This window comes from Pyrgilauda ruficollis, unplaced genomic scaffold (assembly GCF_017590135.1).
Source record: "Pyrgilauda ruficollis isolate IOZ18807 unplaced genomic scaffold, ASM1759013v1 scaffold4, whole genome shotgun sequence".
Taxonomy (NCBI): Eukaryota; Metazoa; Chordata; class Aves; order Passeriformes; family Passeridae; genus Pyrgilauda; species Pyrgilauda ruficollis.
Genome location: NW_024525489.1, coordinates 17,033,333 through 17,053,753, shown reverse-complemented (window position 1 = coordinate 17,053,753; position 20,421 = coordinate 17,033,333). Strand labels below are relative to the sequence as shown.

General features: G+C 35.3%; 1 protein-coding gene across 1 annotated transcript in view; it reads right to left on the bottom strand.

Annotated features, from left to right (window-relative positions):
- Positions 1–20,421, bottom strand: part of TTC27 (tetratricopeptide repeat domain 27) — a 113,994-nt gene that overhangs the window by 85,720 nt on the left and 7,853 nt on the right. The window contains exons 3-7 of the mRNA XM_041477271.1: positions 19,442–19,571; positions 11,677–11,817; positions 8,868–8,970; positions 6,436–6,600; positions 2,324–2,460 (exon numbers count right to left, since the gene is read on the bottom strand). Of these exons, the coding sequence (XP_041333205.1) occupies positions 2,324–2,460; positions 6,436–6,600; positions 8,868–8,970; positions 11,677–11,817; positions 19,442–19,571 (676 nt within the window). The remainder of the gene's footprint in view (positions 1–2,323; positions 2,461–6,435; positions 6,601–8,867; positions 8,971–11,676; positions 11,818–19,441; positions 19,572–20,421) is intronic.

The window sequence follows — 20,421 nt, the reverse complement described above, 5'->3', positions numbered from 1 at the left end:
CACAGAATTAGCAACAATTTCATCCTCTGTTATATATGTACAGACAACTGAAACAGATTGATGCTATGGTCATTAATGCGGGTTTTCAGGCTAGCCACCTTGGACATCTGGGAATTTAAGGATTTCTGTTTAAGTATCAGTAAAACCCAACTACATAAGCCATGACTTCTGTCAGTAAAGATAAATTTAAAAAAAAACAGAAACTGAAAAGACTTCACTAAGCCAGCATGTTCTGAAAACATTTGCTCCTGGACAACTACCTGTGATTGTCCATAAAATTTCCTCTGGAACACACTTTTATTTAAAGAGTCTTTTGTTTTACAAAAAAACAGGTAGTTCACTGTCTATTATTTATTTAACTTGAAGAAGAAAATAGTAGAATCTATGTCTCAAAAGTGTAAATTACCATGTTCATAGAATCTGTGTTGGAAAACAACAAAATATTTCCCTGGCTGCAAGCAAAGAGGAAGCAGCTGTAATACTACTTCTTCCCTTGCAAAACAAACCCAAACCAAAACAACTGGTCCTGAAACCAATTATCATACTACTGGTTTTTAGTTACCCGTAGTAATTTTTACAAACTATTAAAAACAGATAATGGATTTATATTAACAGTTTTTCAAATTTCCTATTAATTTCCCTTCAGTGTCCCAGTAGTAGCTGTTTCTCATTCATATCTTCCGTTGGCAAGGTCAAAATGAAGGTCCACAGAAGAACAAAGAGCAAACAGGAATGCTTTGAAGCGGGTTACATGCATTCATCAACAGTATTTTATCACTACACAAATGAAAGAAAATTGTGATTTGACAGAGAATGTGAAGAAAATAAGTTTTTATTTAAAGAGGATAAGGAAGATATTCACAGTTTTAAAGTCAAATTTATTACCATAATTTTCTTCTCTTACTATATTAGACTATAGAAGGATTATCTACCACTTCCAGTGGAAAATTATTTTAGAACTAGTATAATGACACTTCATCAGGTGTAACATAAATTACAATTTCCTCCTTCAGGCCTAAATAATTTTAAAAATCTAACTTGTATAAATCATACTAATTACTTTAGCTTCACTATGAATATTGATCAACTGAACTCAACTGTAACTGTATGGCAGAGCTTTAAAGTGTGACTTCCATTCCTAGATATAAAAAGAACTTCCTCAAAACATAAAAACAGCTCTTTGTTTAAAACTGATCAAATTATTGTAACATACCGCTTCATATCAAGAGTCCTTATGCATCACCTCAAGCCTGAGGCTTTCCTTTCACAGCAACTGACCTGGGAGCAAATACTTCAGAAATTTGTGAGTAACTGGGAAAAAACACTCAAACAATATCCCAGTTAGGAACTCTGAGAACAATGCATCCCATCATTTAGTTCCAGGTAAGTTGAAACTGAAGTCTATAACTAAGTGTGACATTGACCAGGCAGCCTCCCCTGAGCTCTCACTATCCTATAAGGGGTTGCCATATGTAGTTCTACCATAAGACTAAGTTGTGACACATGTAGTCAACCTTATTTCATCAAATCAAATGCAACACCAAGGAAGTGGTAATGGGCAAAATAGAAAAATCTAGATTAGTTTCCTAAGATATTTATGCATTCAATTTAGAAATAGAGAAGTATTGACAATTTTTTTGCTTAAGATCCCTGCTTGACCTGGAAGTCTACCAAGGCACAATATCTTTTAATAAAGGCTTTCCTACTTGAAGTATAAACTTGGGACCATAATGGCTCAATTCATCTCTGGCTTCTTTAAAAAGTTCAAATAAATTTAAATCTCCTTATGGGGGAAAAATGCCATCCTAAATCAATACAGTGGTTCTCAAGCAATTTATAATTGAAGTCATCATGCACACCCTTAAGATCAGTAGGATCTACTCACATAAATCATGCCACAGGAATAAGCAGAGCAATTTCCTATCTTTGCACTGTAACTGAATACGTCTGTCAGTCCACAGGAATCTCTGAAATCCTGTGATGCCTTGCAGGCTACTTTGAAAATCTGCCTCTCACCTGTTTTCCTAGCTCCATCATTCTTAGTCTCCAAAAATTAATGCATGAACTGTAGAAGATCATATTTGCAAACATGCTCTTAGTTGAGTAGCCACATCTGTCTTGCAGACATTTATATGTTGTTTTGCCCCATGTCCTTTAATACTAGACAAACTACAGCCCCACAGTTCTTCCATGGACTTTCAAAAACCCCAGCTAAGTTTCTCTAGGCACAACACACTTTTCCCTAGCAGACACTCAACAAAAGCCTCAGACAATGCAACATTTGCATTTTAAGAAATTAAAACAATTCTTCTCAGATACATACTATTGTCAAACTTTCTAGAGGTGTTGGAGCTGGACTTAGTTCACTGTGAGGAAGGAAGAATCCATCCGTTCTTTGGACATCCAAAATAAGCTGTGCAACGTATTTTTCCTGAAATCGCGTCCTCTTCCCCAAAGCACCTACAGAAAATAAGTTTATATTAATGAACACTAAAAACCAGTTATCCAACAGTATGCTAGAGAGTTACTACCAAAAAAACCCCAGAAAAAATAGAGAAATACATTGAGAATTAACCTATAAAATTTATCAGTGGTTAGCCTCTGCTTTATCTCTTTGCAGTGCTCCCACTGCCAGCAAACATACAAAGTAATACATTACAAACACACAAACACAGCTATATAGGTATTGCAAAGCTGCTTTTAATTAAATTCCCCATAACCCAGCATTTTGAAAATTCATAGCCATCAAGTTTCATCACTTCCCTGCTTATTTCCAAGCAATAAACCAGAAACAATTGTTCAATTCGCCTGCTAGAAGTTAGTGACTACACGGAGACATTTATACAAATAAAAATCCCATAATATGTTACAAGCCATCATTTTAAATATTTCAAATCTTCATCTGAAGAGTTAGATCCTTTGAAGAACGATCACAGACATGATGTTACCAGAATATGGCATGCAAGATACAGTGAAAGTAATATTGGGAATGAGTGAAACAGCAAACCAGTGAAGGCTCCATAATGAACTAACCAATATTCAGAATGCACAACGTGAAACTCCACTCAGTTTTGCTTCTTCAGTTCTTTATTGGACCTACTGACAATTTTTATTAGTTTTTAAAGGGGTAATTGACATTGACACCAAATTGTAAGGAAAAACACATCCGTTCCTCTTCTGTTAGCAACTTGCTTGCAAAATGTAGAGAAATAAACGAGTAATTTCAGGACAGTAACTTTAAATAACAGAATTTTAGCTCCTAACCAGAGCCAAAATGGAGCTAAAAATTACTCTATAATATTTGAAGGTTTGCTTGTTCATTATTACTGTGATACAATGCTAAGACAATGTAAAATGGAGGAATGAGAGCTAACCCACTGTTAGCAATCCATCTGCTGTTCTTGCAGAACCAGTTAAGATGAAATAAAGTTCTTATTTTTGTGATAATTTTGAAAAATTTTCAGTGTATAAAATCTTTGAGGTGAAGGTGCTTGACTGCTCATGTGACAAAGGCCTAAAGATGAGGCCATGGTCCATAAGCCTCATCCAGCAGAGAGACTGAAATAGCAGTCACACACTTTTCTTCCTGAAAGTGGAAAGAGATGAGATGGGAAGCCAGAAATTAAACTGATTTCTCCTTTTCTGCCAACTACCCCTTTTAGTGGAAAAGCTCTGTATGAAAGAGTTTATGAAGAAATGAAAAAGGCTGTAAAAATATCACTTTGAAAATCACACAGCACACTGCAGAGAGTCACACAGAGCAAAATACTGGCTAATGATTCATACTAATTTTACATAGTGGCATTCAAGTCTCTATTTTAAAATTGCTTGAAAATCACTATGCTGTAATTCACTTCCTGTTATGTCTTACTGCCTAAACAGCTGAAGGAAACACTTGCAAACTTATTCTGGATACCAATAAAATTGCTTACTACCACTCAGAAATTGTGATTTGTTTATGCTCTCATACCTCCCACCCCATTTTTTAAACCTAAGAATTCCTTGCTATTACAGGGACAAAATACTGTTTTTTACTTGAAAAACATGTATCACATGTGTTAAAGCTGAGAACAAATTTGGTTGGTTTATACCACTAGCACCACGGCAGTGTTCAAGGCCGGCTGGATAACGCCTTGAGAAACCTGAATGTACTGGGAATTGTCCCTGTCCTTGATCTTTAAGGTCCCTTTCAACCCTTAACATTCTATGGTATATCCTCACAAAGTAAAAGGAATCTACACAGGAACTTTACTTTCTGTTTTGTATTACAGGTTCCCAGAGATGTGCAACTGGGTATGAAAAGAATAAACAGATCTCAGAGTTCAGTATTATTCAATTAGTTCAACAGATCCTCTAGATCTGTCGACCTTAAATTTATTTTGGATTACTACTCTTCACTAAATTTATATGCAAGAAGGATATTGGAAATTGGTTTGTAAAGTTATTGATGGTTATGACTCATAGTGAGGGGCATAATGATGCTTTTCAATAAAAGATGAACACAATACATAATTGGATTAATGGGACTTAAAAGTGTACACAAACCAAGCATGATTTATTCACATATTACTGAAATAACTTTGGAAAATATTGGTCCTAAAATCTCTGTTGTAAGAACAATATATACTTCCACACTGTAACACAATACTCAGCTAGTAAGGATTACAACTATTAATGCATATAAACCTCCTCAAATCCTTTCCTAAAAAGGAAATCCCTCCCAAAAGCCTTAAAATGCCTCTTTGCTAGAGAATGGATTTTTACATTAAACCAAAGTCTTTTTCGATGATGCAACATTCCTCCCATTTAGCCCAAACATGCATGTCAAATGAATTTGTCTAGAATGCCAACAATTCCCACATGTTCAGTTCAGTTCATTTGCCTTCAGGTTAGACATAACTATGTTAATAGATTTATGGAGATAAACCACAGAACATTTAGGAGTTTCACAACATTTTTCCAAGACACTGTATCACCATAATCTTTCTCTGGGACTATCATAACCTCTTGGTAAAGTAATAAAAAATACAAATAATTCCACTGCTTCCAATCTTTTTTTGCCTTCTCCAAACAAGAAGGTTTTTTCTAAGCTAGGTTTAAGGAAATTATTAATCCAAAATCTGAATATCTCCTTTAAAGGAAAAAAAAATCCAGTATGAAGACGATCTCTTTGATTTTACTTCTTCTTAGTTAATTGCATTTTTATAGCTAGAGTACCATCATAGGTACTGATGTTTTTAATTAAAAGACCAAGAAAATTTTTTACTCATTTTAAAGAAAAATACTTTATAATACCAAGTTGGCAATAAATGTCACACTTGGAACACACCACATGCACAGATTTTGTTGCATACAGGGAAAAGAGGGTAGGAACAATTGAAATGTATAATTTCCTTCAGATATAAACTACTATATATTATTTCCATTACACATCTTTCAAAGTAACTTTTAAAACCTTTGAATAAATGAGCACAGAGTTACATATAATTTCTGAGAGTTTGTGTTTCTTTGGGTTTTTATTTGGTTTTTTGTGTGTTTTAGGGTTTGTTTGTTTTTGCTGCTAATGGCTTGGAGTTTTTTTAATTAAATTATTGAAATTATTCATGGTATAAACAGGATTACCTGCAGCTCCAACCTAGATATGAAGGAGCATGAGCCTTGTGACATACAGGGACATAATAAGTAAGGAAGCTGCAAGTTTCAGTTCCTTAGTGCTTTCTACTAGTAAGTCTACAAGAAAAAAATAGATAAAGACTTTTTGCATTTCTACTCAGGTACAATCATAAATTCTCACACAGAAAATATGTGATTTTATGTCATTTTGATTGCCTAGCAGGACCAGCTAGACCATAGATCAATATCTGTACATGTAAAATTTTTAGGAGCAGCACTCTGATCTTTCTGACACTTCAGAATAGGTTCTGAAAGGATAATTATAAAGTCTGCATAGTGACTGAATCCTTGTGATTTCTGTTTGTCAGAAATTTAACCTCCCTATTATTTTCTGTGATGATACCAGCCCTGGGAGTGACTTCCAAAAGCTATTTACATGGGGTAGATCTAGGCTAGTGGCACAAAAGGTGAAAGACTACATTGAATCATCATGCAGAGACTTTTATAAGTGTCTCCAAACAAACAAAACAAAAAACATTCATCATGACACCAGCAGATGCAACTAGACATAGAATTTTACATTAAACCCTATAATGAAGGATTATAATACCCAAACTCCTCAAATAACCATTCAGGAATTATTTTTAAACTAGATGTTATATTTCTCTTCCAAGCAATACTAAATCTTGGAATACAAGTAAGACCTACCTGTTAAACATCAAGTACAGTTATTTATTCCTTGGATATGTCACAAAAAACCCCAACAAGCCATAGGGTACTTTGATCCAACCAATCATCTTAGACTTTAGAAGCAAAACTTACCTGTAAGGTTAATCTGCAATTTTGTTATGTCTTTAGCCATACTGAAACAGTGTTTAGCTTTTTTATATTCATAGTAAAACAAAAATGTATAGGCAGACTCAAGATGGAACTGAACTGCTAAGTGCCAGCTTTCACCACCTGTGAACAAAGCCTCTGCTTCTGCCACTGCAAGTTAAGAAAAAGAAAAGAGATGAGAATGCAGTTCAGGAGAATGGTATTTTAAAAATACATTTAATATACCATGAGAGAAAGTCTGTTGCTCCTTACACCTTCACAAATTTAAAAATTTACTGACAGTGTATAGAAGATATATGTGATTTAAAGCATTTTTCAAGTTTTATATCTAAGGATTAGTACCAGAAAAAAAGAAAAGTTTAATCTTTGCTTGTATTAAACAGCAAAGCAGAAATGGGAAATAGCACCTCTGTGGAAAATAAACAACTCTAATTGTATTGCACCTTCTAAAGAACATAGGAACAAAATATTGAGCTAATACCCAGCCCTTAAGTAGAAAGCTTGAAATGAGTGTTTCAACAGCAGATCAAGCATTGAATGGTGGCTTAGGATTCAAAAGACATTTTCTGTTTGGTTGGTTTTTGTATGTAGAGTTTTTTTTGTTTGTTTGTTTTTTAAATAATTATTAACTTCCTGAGTGATAAAGATCATGTTCTCCATCTGAACTGGGAAAAAAACCTCCGTGAACATATCTGAAGTCTTTAGCAAAGAAGACTTGACATTTTTTCATTCAACATCAAAGCATCTGTATTTCTTATATATTTAAGTTCTATCAAAGTACAGTAAGTTACAAGAGAATATTCCTGCAAATACAGACATTAGGTTGAAAATTATTCATGCTGATTAGTCTTAAATGGAAGTGGGTTTTTTGTTTCATGTTTTATTTCTGCATTTTGCAAAAATATGTAGATAATAAGAATTCCAAAAAAGCTTATAGCATCATAATACTTAAAAAGGACTAGTTACCCAGTTATAGCATTGAGGCTGCTTCTTAATGGATGCTTAATTTTTCAAATAAGCTTTATTAATGGTGTTAAAAAGTCTTACTATAAAAAAATAGTATTATCAAGCATTTTTTAAACATTTTCTCTGATTTCTTAATTTTTTTTTTTATTTAGAGATTGGGAGTCAAATCTAGCACAAACAGATTTTACTGTTTAAACCTCCTAGGCTTTTTTTTTTTCTGTTAGTACTTGTTAAAGTACTCAAAACCTCAAAACCTTTCACTTAATATAGAAAGCTGCTAAGTCTGAATATAGCTTTTACATAACTTTTTAAATTCACTAAATCAAAATTTTCATAGATAAATCCTGTCTAGTAACAACTTTTTAAATTTTTTTTTTAAAAACCCACAAACTAGTAATTAAAAAAAATACTGGACATGCAGGTACAAGTGGAAATCACACAAAAACACAACTTTTGAATGGAGTGACAATATCATTTCAAAGGAAAAAAAAATCAGGTATAGTGTTTAACCATGCATTACAACCAGATTTTCCACAGCTAGCAAGTTTCAATGAGCTGAATACAAGATTACTTGTGCTAAAGCCATAGGATGAACTCAAATGGCACATGGAGAAGCAGTCTTACCACTGCCTAAATACCATTTACTCACAGTGCTTGATAGGTTTAGGCACTTTGAGACTTCAAGGACCTTTGAGGAAAGCTTCACATCATTACTAGTACTGATGTAGTGGCCCAGAAGTGCTGATATCCCAAATTTATGACATCCTTCTGGCACCCCATACCATGCCTGGCACATGGCCAAAGGGATGGGAAACTGCACCGAGTCCCATTGGTTTTGCATAATGCTGCTTCAGAACAGCAGGGAATCCTTGCAGCTGTCTTCTAGTCAGGTGATGATAATGACCTAACACTTGAGAAAAATTTAATTTCTCCTGAATCTGAAGGTCTTTTTCTCTAGTAACTAACACAAAATTTTCCTGAGAACTTGATACAGACAAGCAAGTAGGTTATTCAAGCCTTACTCAAAGACAATAAAAGGCTTTAAAGTACTTATTTTACAGAATATGAAGGTACTTGTTTGAAATAGCAGATGGCTTCAGTGAGAAAATAAACAAACTGGCAAGAGGTAGCAGAAACTACCAGAAAGAAACTCACTAAATATTCAGGTGTATTTTACATCATCTATCTCTGAGAACCATATCCACGAGTCTCAAAACAAGTCACAGTCAAAAAACCTTTGTCTATGATCATATTTTCATCTTAGAGGCTGAAAAATAGCATGTGCCTTACAAGTCCATGGCAACTTAAGCGAAATTCTGTTCCCTCTCTAGTCATTGCAGTGCCCTAAGTGTCTGATATGCATTTTAAGAGTTATGACTACAAATTTCCCTCCCCTATGATATCTTAAAAGAGATGCTACAAGCCAATAAAACAAGTAATTAGGAATATACCTTGTTTTATACAGGCCTGGGCAAGAGTAAATAGCTCAGGTGATCTCTCCTCCAACAACTGCTGGTGAATATTTACACATCTTAGAGTCCACCAAGGTAAAGTCTGAAAGAAAATATGGATACTTCAAGTTTATAACAAGTACAGAACTTTAAGAAAAGAAAAGAAAAAAATGAAAGTGGTTTTAAAATATAGATTTTGTGGACTATTCAAATCTAGTTTCTAAAAAATACAAACCTGTCTAAAATAGCTGATTTATTATAAAAAACAACCATAACCTAGCATAAAGATGAACATATCCAGGCAGTTCTACAGTGCTCCAAGGGTTTGATGGATTTTGCCTCTATTAATTTCTCTAACTGCTCTTTGAACCCTGCAAATCTTTAGTACCACCATCTGGTAAGAAAAGCTGTGAACAGCAGAAAAAAGGCATACTTCCATACACTTATTTTGGAGCAGCCACTTGCCACTTTGATTTCATAGCTCCTAACTCTTGTAACAAAAAAAAAGACAAAAATAAAACCAAAACCCAAAATCCAGATGTTTCCTACTTATCTTCTTTTGCGTCACATAGATTATTTTAAGAGAAAGCCATGATCTCATTCTTCAGCAATCTTCCAGCCTGAAGAGTCCTAAACTATTTAGTTACTGTATGTATGGAAGCCATTCAGTATTTCTGATAATCCACTGTCATCCTTCCATGCATTTTTTCCTGTTTTGTTTAACCTTTTTTTATTTCTTCAGGTGGCAGCATAAATGAGCCTGAGAGAGGCAGAATAGGAGCAGAATTGCTCTTGAGAACACATTACAATCACAATCGAAAGTCCTAATGTCTGTATGTTGAGTTTCAGAAAGGCAAAGGTCTTACTGAACTAAGCAATCACTCTACAGGCAGAGCTGAACCACAGCCCAGGAAATACCTGATTTTAGAAACCTTTGTACACAAAGCATAAATTCCCCACATTCTCTTAACCTCTTCTCTAGTTGCAACAGGAGAAAGTGCATGGAAAAGTTAATTTTAATACTCTAGTCTAAAAATTATACTTAAGATTATAATCTGTGAATGTAGAGCACACCTCCCCACAGGCTCTTATGATCGCTGCTTATTCTGGTGCTGCTAGCACAACAATCATTTTCTATGAAAGATGTTTGATTGCTTTAGAAACACCCATCTTCTGAAGTTTTTATGCAGGTATGCTTCAGACTGGCCTAAGGGTTGTGCAGTATTCAAGCACAAACATCTGAACTAATTACATGGAGCTGATTCTAATGTCCCTAGAAAGGAACTATCAAAAAGAATAATAGCATCTATTTCCAAGAGCAATGAAAGATGACTTTTGATATCAAGCTGGACAGAATAAAACACACAAACAGGCTTCATGAAAGAGGTCAGATCCCAACATTTCATCATTTATTTAGAAACCTAAAGGCAATTTAAGTAACAAGTTTCAAATTACTTGAGTTTAGCTTTTTACAATGAAGTTTTAATTTTCCCACACAATGGAGTATCCAGTTTAATGATACAATGTCCTGAGGCCTTATACTTACCACTTAGAAATTATAGAATCAATGGGAATATATTTTTAAAATTTCACATAAGCCAGCTGAGCTGTGTACAATATTCTATCAGCAATGTTTTTTGGGAGCCAAGTTGAAAACTTGACAGATTATTTTTAAGCATATACTCTTACATGTAAAGTAGCATACAGGGCTTTATTAATGCTTTAGATAATACATTTGAAGCATTTTACCATGTTTTAAATTTATGTGCACTACTATTAAAGCAGCAAAAGTATTAAGAGGTCACCTTTGAATCCAGCTAAAGAAAAGAAAAAGAAGGGCAAGCTTTAATTGCTACATCAACCTGTTGATGAAAGTAGTTCCTATCAGTTGTTGCCTTTGAACTACTATTCAAACTTAATGTAGACAAAAATAATTCAACCTCAACCCTGTAAAGTTCTCCATTATGTCATTCTTAGGGGAGCCATCAGGGGAATTTTCTATATCAGGTACATTTTCTGTTTCCCTGACTGACTCAGTTGCTGAAATTCCACAGCACTCATCTGTGAATAAGAGGGAAAACGATGGAAGAACTTGGCTTCCAGAAATGCAGTACAGCCAACATCTCCCACACAGTTTAATTCATCACTCATACAAAGACCCAGCTGGGAATGGAAGTTGTCAGCCAAGCATAAAGAGAGGCCATGTGGCATTTTGATCTCTAGCCAAATTCTGTTCAACTAGAATTCAATAAAGAGAAGTTGCTGCTGTTAAAAGTCTCCCACTTCCAGAGAGCCCTGCTACCAGGCTTCTGCCAAACTACAAGGGAGATACAGACCCTCTAAGAGGTGCTTCACCATGTTTGCTTGTTTTTTACACACATACACAACAGAGATTTAGAGTTAGAATTCATACAGTAATGGTTAACAGTATCCAAAAGCTTGTTGAAAAGGGTATAGGACACGTAAGCTGCGTTACTGGACATTCCCAGCTTATCCCCAACAAATAATATCACAAAGTATGTGTCTTGATAAAGTTGGCTGTATTAAATTTTCTAATTTAATTTAAGGTGTCTAATGAAGACACCCTTCCTCTCTTTTGGGGAAGACAGTGAGTAAATAGTTTATCTTTAAGAAGACGCTTGTGATCAATGGCAATCACTTTGTCCTAACTGTTAGAGGGAAGAACCTCAGAGCTACAGGAAAAGAAACGGGAAGTCAGAATGATTCAATGAGGTAGGAAGAAAAGAAGAACAAGAGAACCAATTAAGCAGTGGCTGGTAGTCACAGTCATTAGTCACATATTTCTTACCTGGAGAGATGTGAGTTTGTGTCTTGAATTCACAAGGATTATCCTGGCTATAAGCAGCAAAATAGGATGAGAAGTCAAAGTATAAACTGATTCACCATCTAGAACCAGCATCTTCAGAATAGCTGCGTGCAGCACTTTTGGCTAAAAGAATGGGAAAAAAAAGACAACTTTCAGGAAACTTAAGTTCATTAAAAAATAATGTAATATAGAACAGAAAAAAAAATCCATTAAAGTATTTAGGGAAAAAGTCTGCTCAAAATATAAAAAAATGCCAAAAAACAAAACCAAAACAAAACCTAAACTCTGTCTCTTGGAGTCTCAACCTTTCACCAAATCATGTTAAATTCTGCACTGTTTCTCGCTGTCCTGATACACAACATCAACATGATCTGCAGGACACTGATTTCCTCCCACCTGAAATTCACGTGTCATCCAGTCAACTAACCCCAAACACATTCCAATAATATAATCATTCCTATGATCTAAGGAGAAAAGCTTGGTAAATCCACTCAATTTGCAATCACAGAAACAAAACCATTTTGTAATTAAATTAATCCTACAGCACTGAAATACACCAGATATTCCTGCAGTGTTGTCAGAATGTGTTATCATTTTCTTTCCCCAGAGGCAGCTTCCTGCTGGAGTAGCATCAGAGAAGCAATATCAGAGCCCTTATTCCCTTTGTCTGATAAATAAAAACCTCTCTCTGCTTTGGATGCCTTCCTGTATGATGTTCTCTGCAGTAACTCTTTCACTTAAAGGCCCTGAGGTAGCTCTCCAGGGACTCTCTCAGTGGTGATTGTCATCTGACAGTCACCTATTCTCCCCTCCCTTTTAATGCAATGAAAGCATTTGAGCAGTTTATCTTCAGGCTCAGGGAGATTTCCATTTATCAGTCTATTCCTGATTCTTATGACGGATTTCCTTAATGAACAAAAAAATAGGGTTTTAGTTTTCAGTTGGTATAAAAGGGGAATGGAGTTTCAGTTGGCAGGAAAGGGGAATGGAAAGGAGAAGGCAGAACAGAAGGTTAAATGACAGCTTGCATTGAAGTCACTTGCCTGAGAAAGATTCTGAATCAGTCTACACAACCAAGGTATAAGTTACTTGAATCATATTTCAGCTTTTCAAATTAAACAAATAATGTAATTCCTGACTTATTTGAAACTCTTCTCAATACTAGTATCAACAGGTTATATCGAAGACAAAAATTGTTAAGCTATATGAATCTCCAACATCACTTTTCAATAACAGAGTAATCTTTAAGTTTATTCTGTTAAGTTTGAACTGATTTACTATGGGTTTTTTTTAGTTTGCATTAGCATTGAAAATATTTTTACTTTGCAGACAGTGATTTGGGATGAAGGGGAATTCCTGTATGACATCACTGCAAACATTTCAATCCCACTGTGGAAAAAGATGATCATAACAGTCAGACAAACCACTTGAGAATAAAGGAAAGAAACTGCCAACTGGAAATATACCAGATCTGTTGCACCTCTGGCTATTCAGAAAGGAAGAACCTTATCAACATCTGTAATTTTGAGAGGGGAAAGTCTTCAATCAGTACTTCAAAAGATTAATTTTTCAAATACACATACACGCACACATACATAGCGGGACAATACCATTTTCCGTTTAATGTAAACTTTTCCTATCTACATGTTTTTGATTCTTTCTATAATCAAAGTAGACCACACTTAAAATACCCAATGGGAAAGCAAAGGATTTGTTATAAAACCTTTTTCAGAAATGGCCTTGCAAAGCTAGAGTTATCTGTACTTGTCTAAGTACTGTAGTAACAAATTAATGTCAAATTCACATTTCAAGTCCTTTCACCACAAAACTCAGTCCTGCTAATGTAACATCAACAAAAAATGAGGGAGGAAGAATGGAAGGTTGATGACATATTACAGCCTTGAAAATAAGCCAACAAGTCCCAGAGTGAAAAAACTGCCATCTTCTATTTTAACAAATCCATGTCCTTTTCCATGAAATAAATCCCACCCAGAAAAGCAGACATCCTTTACCTTTAGCTAAGAAAGTCTAAACCAACATTCATTTTTCCAGCCTGTGCTCTAAGACTGCATGCAGAATTCACTGCCCTGAGGTAGTCTTTAGGGTGAGAGAATAGATACAAGTCAGTAGATGTTTAAGGTGTTATAGCTTCAAGGACTGCAGAGTTAAGAACAGAAGTCCACCAAAATCTCTAAAACATTGGCTGGGAGCAAAAAGAAATTCTGAGCTTGTGTTTAAACACCTAAATATACAATATGTTGAACCTATATTGTAGCTCCAAAATGTCATGAATCTCAAAACAGCCACAACCCAAGGCTTGCTAATATAATGCTCCTTACTTAGTAAACCTGGGTTAGATTTTTGAGTCTTTCTATTCTTCATCATACTTGACATCACAAAGTATAATTATTTTATTCATGAGTAATGTTCTTAAAGCACAGAAACATATACTAGATAATTACTTCATAACATATGCAGAGAAATCCTTGGAGCAGTCATGCAGCTTCTGCTGGACCTGCAAGTGGTTCTGTTTGACCATCACAAATTAACATACAAAACACATACAAATTAAGCTCAATTCACTCTAGATCAATATTTTTTAATCTCTGAAGCACAGCTGTTTTTACATGCAACTTACAAACAGTAAGTTAATGGCTACTTTTTAGTTACTACTACTAAAGCCCTAAATCAACTGCAAGCTGGACAGTACTCCTGTGTATTTCAATTTTCACAGTATTTCAAAAGTATTTCCCAGCACAACTGGAACCACCTGAGGTAATGATAAAAACCAGAAGAAAGCTCCTGCCATTCACATTCAATAGCTCTAAAAATAGTTGTATGAAAATTTTAGTTTAGGGAATTAGTGTTCTTTTCTTTCTAATGACAGCGACTAGAAGCAAAGTGAGCATTCAGCATGCTTTTACTTCTATATTGAGAACCACTCTGGCCTTTCTAACATTTCATCAGCTCTTTCGGTCTTGGGGATCCTTCCCCTGTTTATAAAAAGGTAAGTGCAGACATAAAGAAGTAGACAAAGCCAGGCTAAAGTCTCAGGAAGACTTGATTAAATGGAAGCAAAGGTGGGGTGTAGACAAACAAATTATTGGATCAGGAAGCTGCTGCCTGTGGCTACTAAGCCATAAATACTGGGCTTCTCATATTTTTAAAAATACAAAAACTACTCCACAACAATTTGTCATTTAGCAAAGCTAAGGTGATCTACCTTTCAGATTAACAGAGGACGTACTGAGGTTACCTGCCGAAGGTTTGGTCCTTGAAAACAGAATTATACTCTTTAGACTTGAAGGAAATGGAAATACTGCTTTCGTTTATAACTGCTTTTCTCTTCAACTTTCTGAAAAGGAGGCAAGATTACACAGGAGGCCGTCTCCAGTTTTACAAGTCAAATCACTAGCAGGTAACCTATGGAAAGTCTGGACCTGAGGTCCAGACTAAAGATAATCATGGTGAGCTCGTGCAAGCACATCTTGCCTGAGAGCACTACATGTCGCAGAAGTAGTTTGGTTATGAAAGCTCTTGCTCATAAACCCTATGAGGGTGGCTTTGCTCTGCTATTAAGGGGGTATTTTTGACGTGATTGCATTAAGATTCCCCCTTCTGTTCAATATTCATACCATGGGAATGCAGGGCAAGACTATAGGCTACTTTAGCAGACTATCTTTGCCTACAGTACTCTGCCTCCAGATTTAGCCTTTATCATCCATCCTTACATTCCCCACAAGAGGGAGAAATCTGCATAACTTTCAAAGCCTATATCTTGCTGGTCAAGCACAGACTTTTTTCTTCCTAGCTAGTGCATGCTAAGCCAAGCTTCTGGGCCTGAAAAATGAATTCACAACAGATTAAATTAACAAGACCAAGGATTCATACTGGATTTGAGACATAGTACATTGGTGTTTTTCATATTAATTATGACCATAGCTATAGATAACAGAAGCATGGCAATATTTCAGTCTCTTCCAGCAAAAAGATCAAATAATGCATAAAAGATAGGAGTAACAAAAAACATAAGGAAAAAAAATTATTCAACTGTATTCCAAAACTTATTCTTTGGGGTCAGCCTGGAAGCTACAAAAAGAAGAGCAGGAACTGTAGACAGACATATTTGGAGGACTCCTACCAGTTGTTTACAGGTATTACCAATTAACAGATTGAGATCTTCCAAATGCAGCTTCTCACTGTTACCAGATATATTCTATTTGTGAATATGAAATCACACAACAAATAAAGCAGCAAGCAGCTTGTCCTCTCAACATTCTTAATCATCAGTGGTCTTCAATAGTACTACAACACATAATTTTCCAGTTCATCCACTAAAAATACTGAGCTCAGCTGTACGAGGTAATATACAGAAGCTCTGAAATCTAAGGGAGAATAAATATGCTCCAGCTTCAACAGTTTTGTATCTTTTGTTCCCTTACATGCAGAGACAGCAACAACTCTTTTAAGACTCAATGAGCCCATTACTATAAGCCACTTATTTTAAGCACTGAGCTCATTAATAATGTTTTAGTCTAATGCCAACAAGTTCAAAACAAGAACTGCTAATCCACTTGAACTAGAATTCAGTACTTTTTAATCTTATTTTACCACATTCACTCATTAAAAAAATGCAGCATAGTATTAGTCAGACTATTAAGTGGTGTGGTAAAGTCTCACAGTTATTTTAGAAAACTGAAATACATTAATAAATAAAATGCTACTTTTGTGTGGACTCTGGAAATCACAAGTGAGCTCTGCAGGACATAAAATCAAATCTTAATAAAGTACATGAATGTAACCACAGTTTAGAGAGAAGGCTAGACTGAAGGAGGAAAGGGAAATAATAAATACATACTCATGAATATTGTACATTCAAGACATCCAAGTGGCCCCTACTAGCAACTCATATTAAAGAGGCCATTTTATTTATTCTTCGCTAAAATTAATTACAGTCTCATGCAGCCTTACTGCACTCGTAAGAAAAGAAGTTAGCTGGGAGGAAAAATGAAGCTATGTCACTGATCCAGAGATGAAACTTTCCAAGGATAGAAATGGCAGCAGTTATAGACCCTGGAAATAAAGAGTAATCCAATAAAGTGTTCTGAAAATACGAGTAACAGTTTTTAAAATATTCATTAAATAAATGAGACATTGTAAAGCTGAAATTTAGTGACATTACTTAGAGAAAGCTAAGAGAAACATGAAGACATAATTTTTTAACCTTGATGCGGGAAAAATCATTTTAGTTTGAAAACCTGAAAAATGAATGATCTGCTTAAAAAGAGATTGTATCAGTCTTGACGACAGAATATGGAAGGTTACAGACAGACGGAGAAAGTTAAGAGTTCCATTTTTAACCCACATTTTCTGAATATCTGTGTATGCATGAGAGGAAAGCTGGATTAAAGGAAACACAAAAATGTCACTAATGAGTTGTTCATTTTTACAGAGTGCTAATATACTAAGAATCCTTGGAATGAAAAGTACATGAAGAGAATTCAAAGCACAATTCAAAACCTTTTGAATTAAGACTTTTAATAAAGAAGAGAACTGGATATTAGATTTTAGCATGTACGTGCATAGTGCTATTGGAAAAAAAACCAACATTAACACGTCAGAAGACAATACATATAGCAGTAATAGAAATAAAGGTAAACTTCTGCCTGAATGCATAAATAGCTAAACCTTGAAGCAATATGGAAGTCTGATGGAGCCCTCATTAGAAATAAAGTATGTTTTCCTTTATAAGCTCTTGCCAGTCAGCCCTGCATAAGCAAACGTATTTCAAAGCATCACACTCCCAGCCACTGCAGAAACATAACAGAAATCAAACAGAAGATCACGTATTTCCTTACTCAACAGGGAATTAGTATCATTCTTCCAGACATTAAATGAAATTGCCTGGAAAAAGAAGGATTTGGGCTGACCTAATTGTGGCCTTCCAGGGGGACCTACAAGAAAGAGGGAGCGAGATTATTTACAAGGGCATGTAGTGACAGGACAAGGGGAAGTGGCTCAAAACTGACAGGGAGTAGGTTTAGGCAAGGAAATTCTGTGCTGTGAGGGTGGTGTGGCACTGAACAGGGTGCCCAGAGAAGCTGTGGATGCCCCTTCCCTGGAAATGCTCAAGGCTAGATTGGCTGGAACTCTGGTCTAGTGGAAGGTGTCCCTGCCCATGGCTGGGGGCTTGGAACTGGGTGATCTTTAAAGTGCCGTCTTATGATTCTATGAAATGGTTAACAGAAGTTATGAACACTGTATTTTCCAGGTCTCTGAACTCTGTCAGTGACAGCAGTCCTATGAGCATCATCTTGGGCTGCAGACTGCGTTAGACTGCAACCTGTGCACACTAACATAGAATATAGAGTTCTCCAGTAAACAGAAACCAAAATTTGTAAGAATATTTAAATATCATAATATTAAATACTATGAACAAATTATAAAGAAAATCAATTAGGTTTTATTTTTACTATATATAAAGGCAAAATGAACTACCTTTCCCTTCAGAGGTAGCACAATTCAAAATTTTTGCTCATTTCACATCCCTAAAGGTTTAGTACACTTGGTTTCCACTGTTACTTATTTAGTCATCAGAAGATGAGATTTGAATTTCAAGTATCAAAAATAATGCGAAAAATAAGCCTATCTATACATACTGTGCCAGCTCTAAAAGATAAACCAAATTTATAAACATCTATTTAAAAAACCAGGAGCAATATTGTATCTGAATTAGTTATTTTAGAAATACAACCTTGCAAATGAACCTGAGTCAAGACGTTATGAATTATGGAAAACATGCCACAGTAAAGCAGCAGAGCCAACAGTTTTACATAAAACTTTTCATATACTCCAACTTCCCCCCATTCCACAGTTTACAGCACTTACATTGCTCATGGTCCATACCCTATTCTTAGTGAAATTCTAAATTCCAACTCATGTATAGATTTAGCATTAACAGAAACTACTGATACATTTTACATTGACACACTGCAGTAGTCAGTATTTTACCACAGCTTTAATCCCAAGAGAAAAATCAAGAAGCTGTGCTAAAATCCCACGTGAGGAAAGTCTGGATTGTGGTGCTGCCATGAGGAACAACACACAAATCTCACTAAGAGAAGGTAGGGTGTTGATTAGTAATCTACATAAAACGATGACAAAATAAATGGCAGCCCTCAGTTTCATCTCCTACATTCGCTTCTGCTTCCAAAAGCTCTATATAGATTAGCATTTTAGTACTAATATTATCTCCACTCACTTGGCATTCAGGAGCCTAACAGGATACTGAGCATCCAAATCTACTGTTACCATCTGCCAAACATGCTGCTATTTGGAAGATATGCAACTTCTACCTTTCCTTAAGGAGGGGAAATTTCTAAGCCATTTATAAACATCTTTCTTCAATCCAGCTAAGAATGTATCCCAAAATAAACACACAAAAAAAATAAAACAAAAAAGTTTATTGACTGCAAATGCCCTTTGAGTAAATGCCTATATTAAAGACATCTTCTCCATCCAAACCAAACATTTCCAGCAGGAAATATCTTAAGTAGAGAAACAGTAACTACTTTTAGGACACTGCTGATAGAACTGAAGATGCTGCAATAGCAGCCAGTAGGATTGATGATTACAGCAATTCATTCTAGCACCTTACCTTGCAGATGTGCCTTCTCTGACACGGTGCTATGGTTATTTGTGAAAAGCAGTGACAATAAAAGTACAGCTTATTAAAATCCAAACCTACCTCACAGAATTTCTGTAACAATGCAGGTGGCAAAAAATCCTGAAGCTTTAACTGAACAGGAGGCCCTGTCCAATTGCTTTGAACGAAGAGCTGCAAACTCCCCACACCAAGCAGAAACATCAGCCTCTGCCTGCAATATAGATAAGAACAGCAATTAGCAACATATTACATTTTCACTTAAGGCTACAAGAGCTGATTAAATCTTGTGCTAGCTCAAAACCCTCTGCTTTAATAAAAAAACACCAAAAAAAATTACTCTCCTGTGAGGAGGGTAGAATGAATGGAATATTCAAGAATGCACATAGGAAACTAAAAGTCCTCAAAACATGTTTGCTTATAAAGGTTGTATCTAATACCAAACATCTTGGAAGCAGAGTTCATATATTTCACAATTTAAGGCTGTACATAACTATCAGAGGTCAGAAGACTTAAAAAGGATGCAGATAATCCCATATTTGCCTATTGTATGGCTGTTAAGAATTTCTAATGATATATGTAACTCTCAGCATTTTCACAGAAAAAATACTGCATTAGCATAAGTTCCAAAAGAGCAAGTTTATTTTTGTTTTGACATAACTATTTTCACTCCCTATAATAAAAAAATTTAATTAAATAAAAAATTCAGTATACTACCTCCAAGTTGGTCCAGACACTTTGACAGTAAATAATATCTAATTCATCATGGCCCTTCTTTTAAATAATCGTAATTTATTGAAAGATGAAATTAAGAGACTTAGTTTCATTTCTGAAACTATGTATGGCAAAATTTTCTTTATCTACAAGACTAAGCTCATTTTACATGACTATGATTTCTTTAGCAAATAATCTATGTAGTCTGCAGAAGGCAGGGCACAATCTCTCAGAATTTAATGGTTAATTTAACAGGCGTAGACTTTTAATATTTATATACAAACTTCTCATTTGTTTTATTATACCTTAATGGCTCAGAACCTTATTGACAAGGGTCCTAACACATAGAA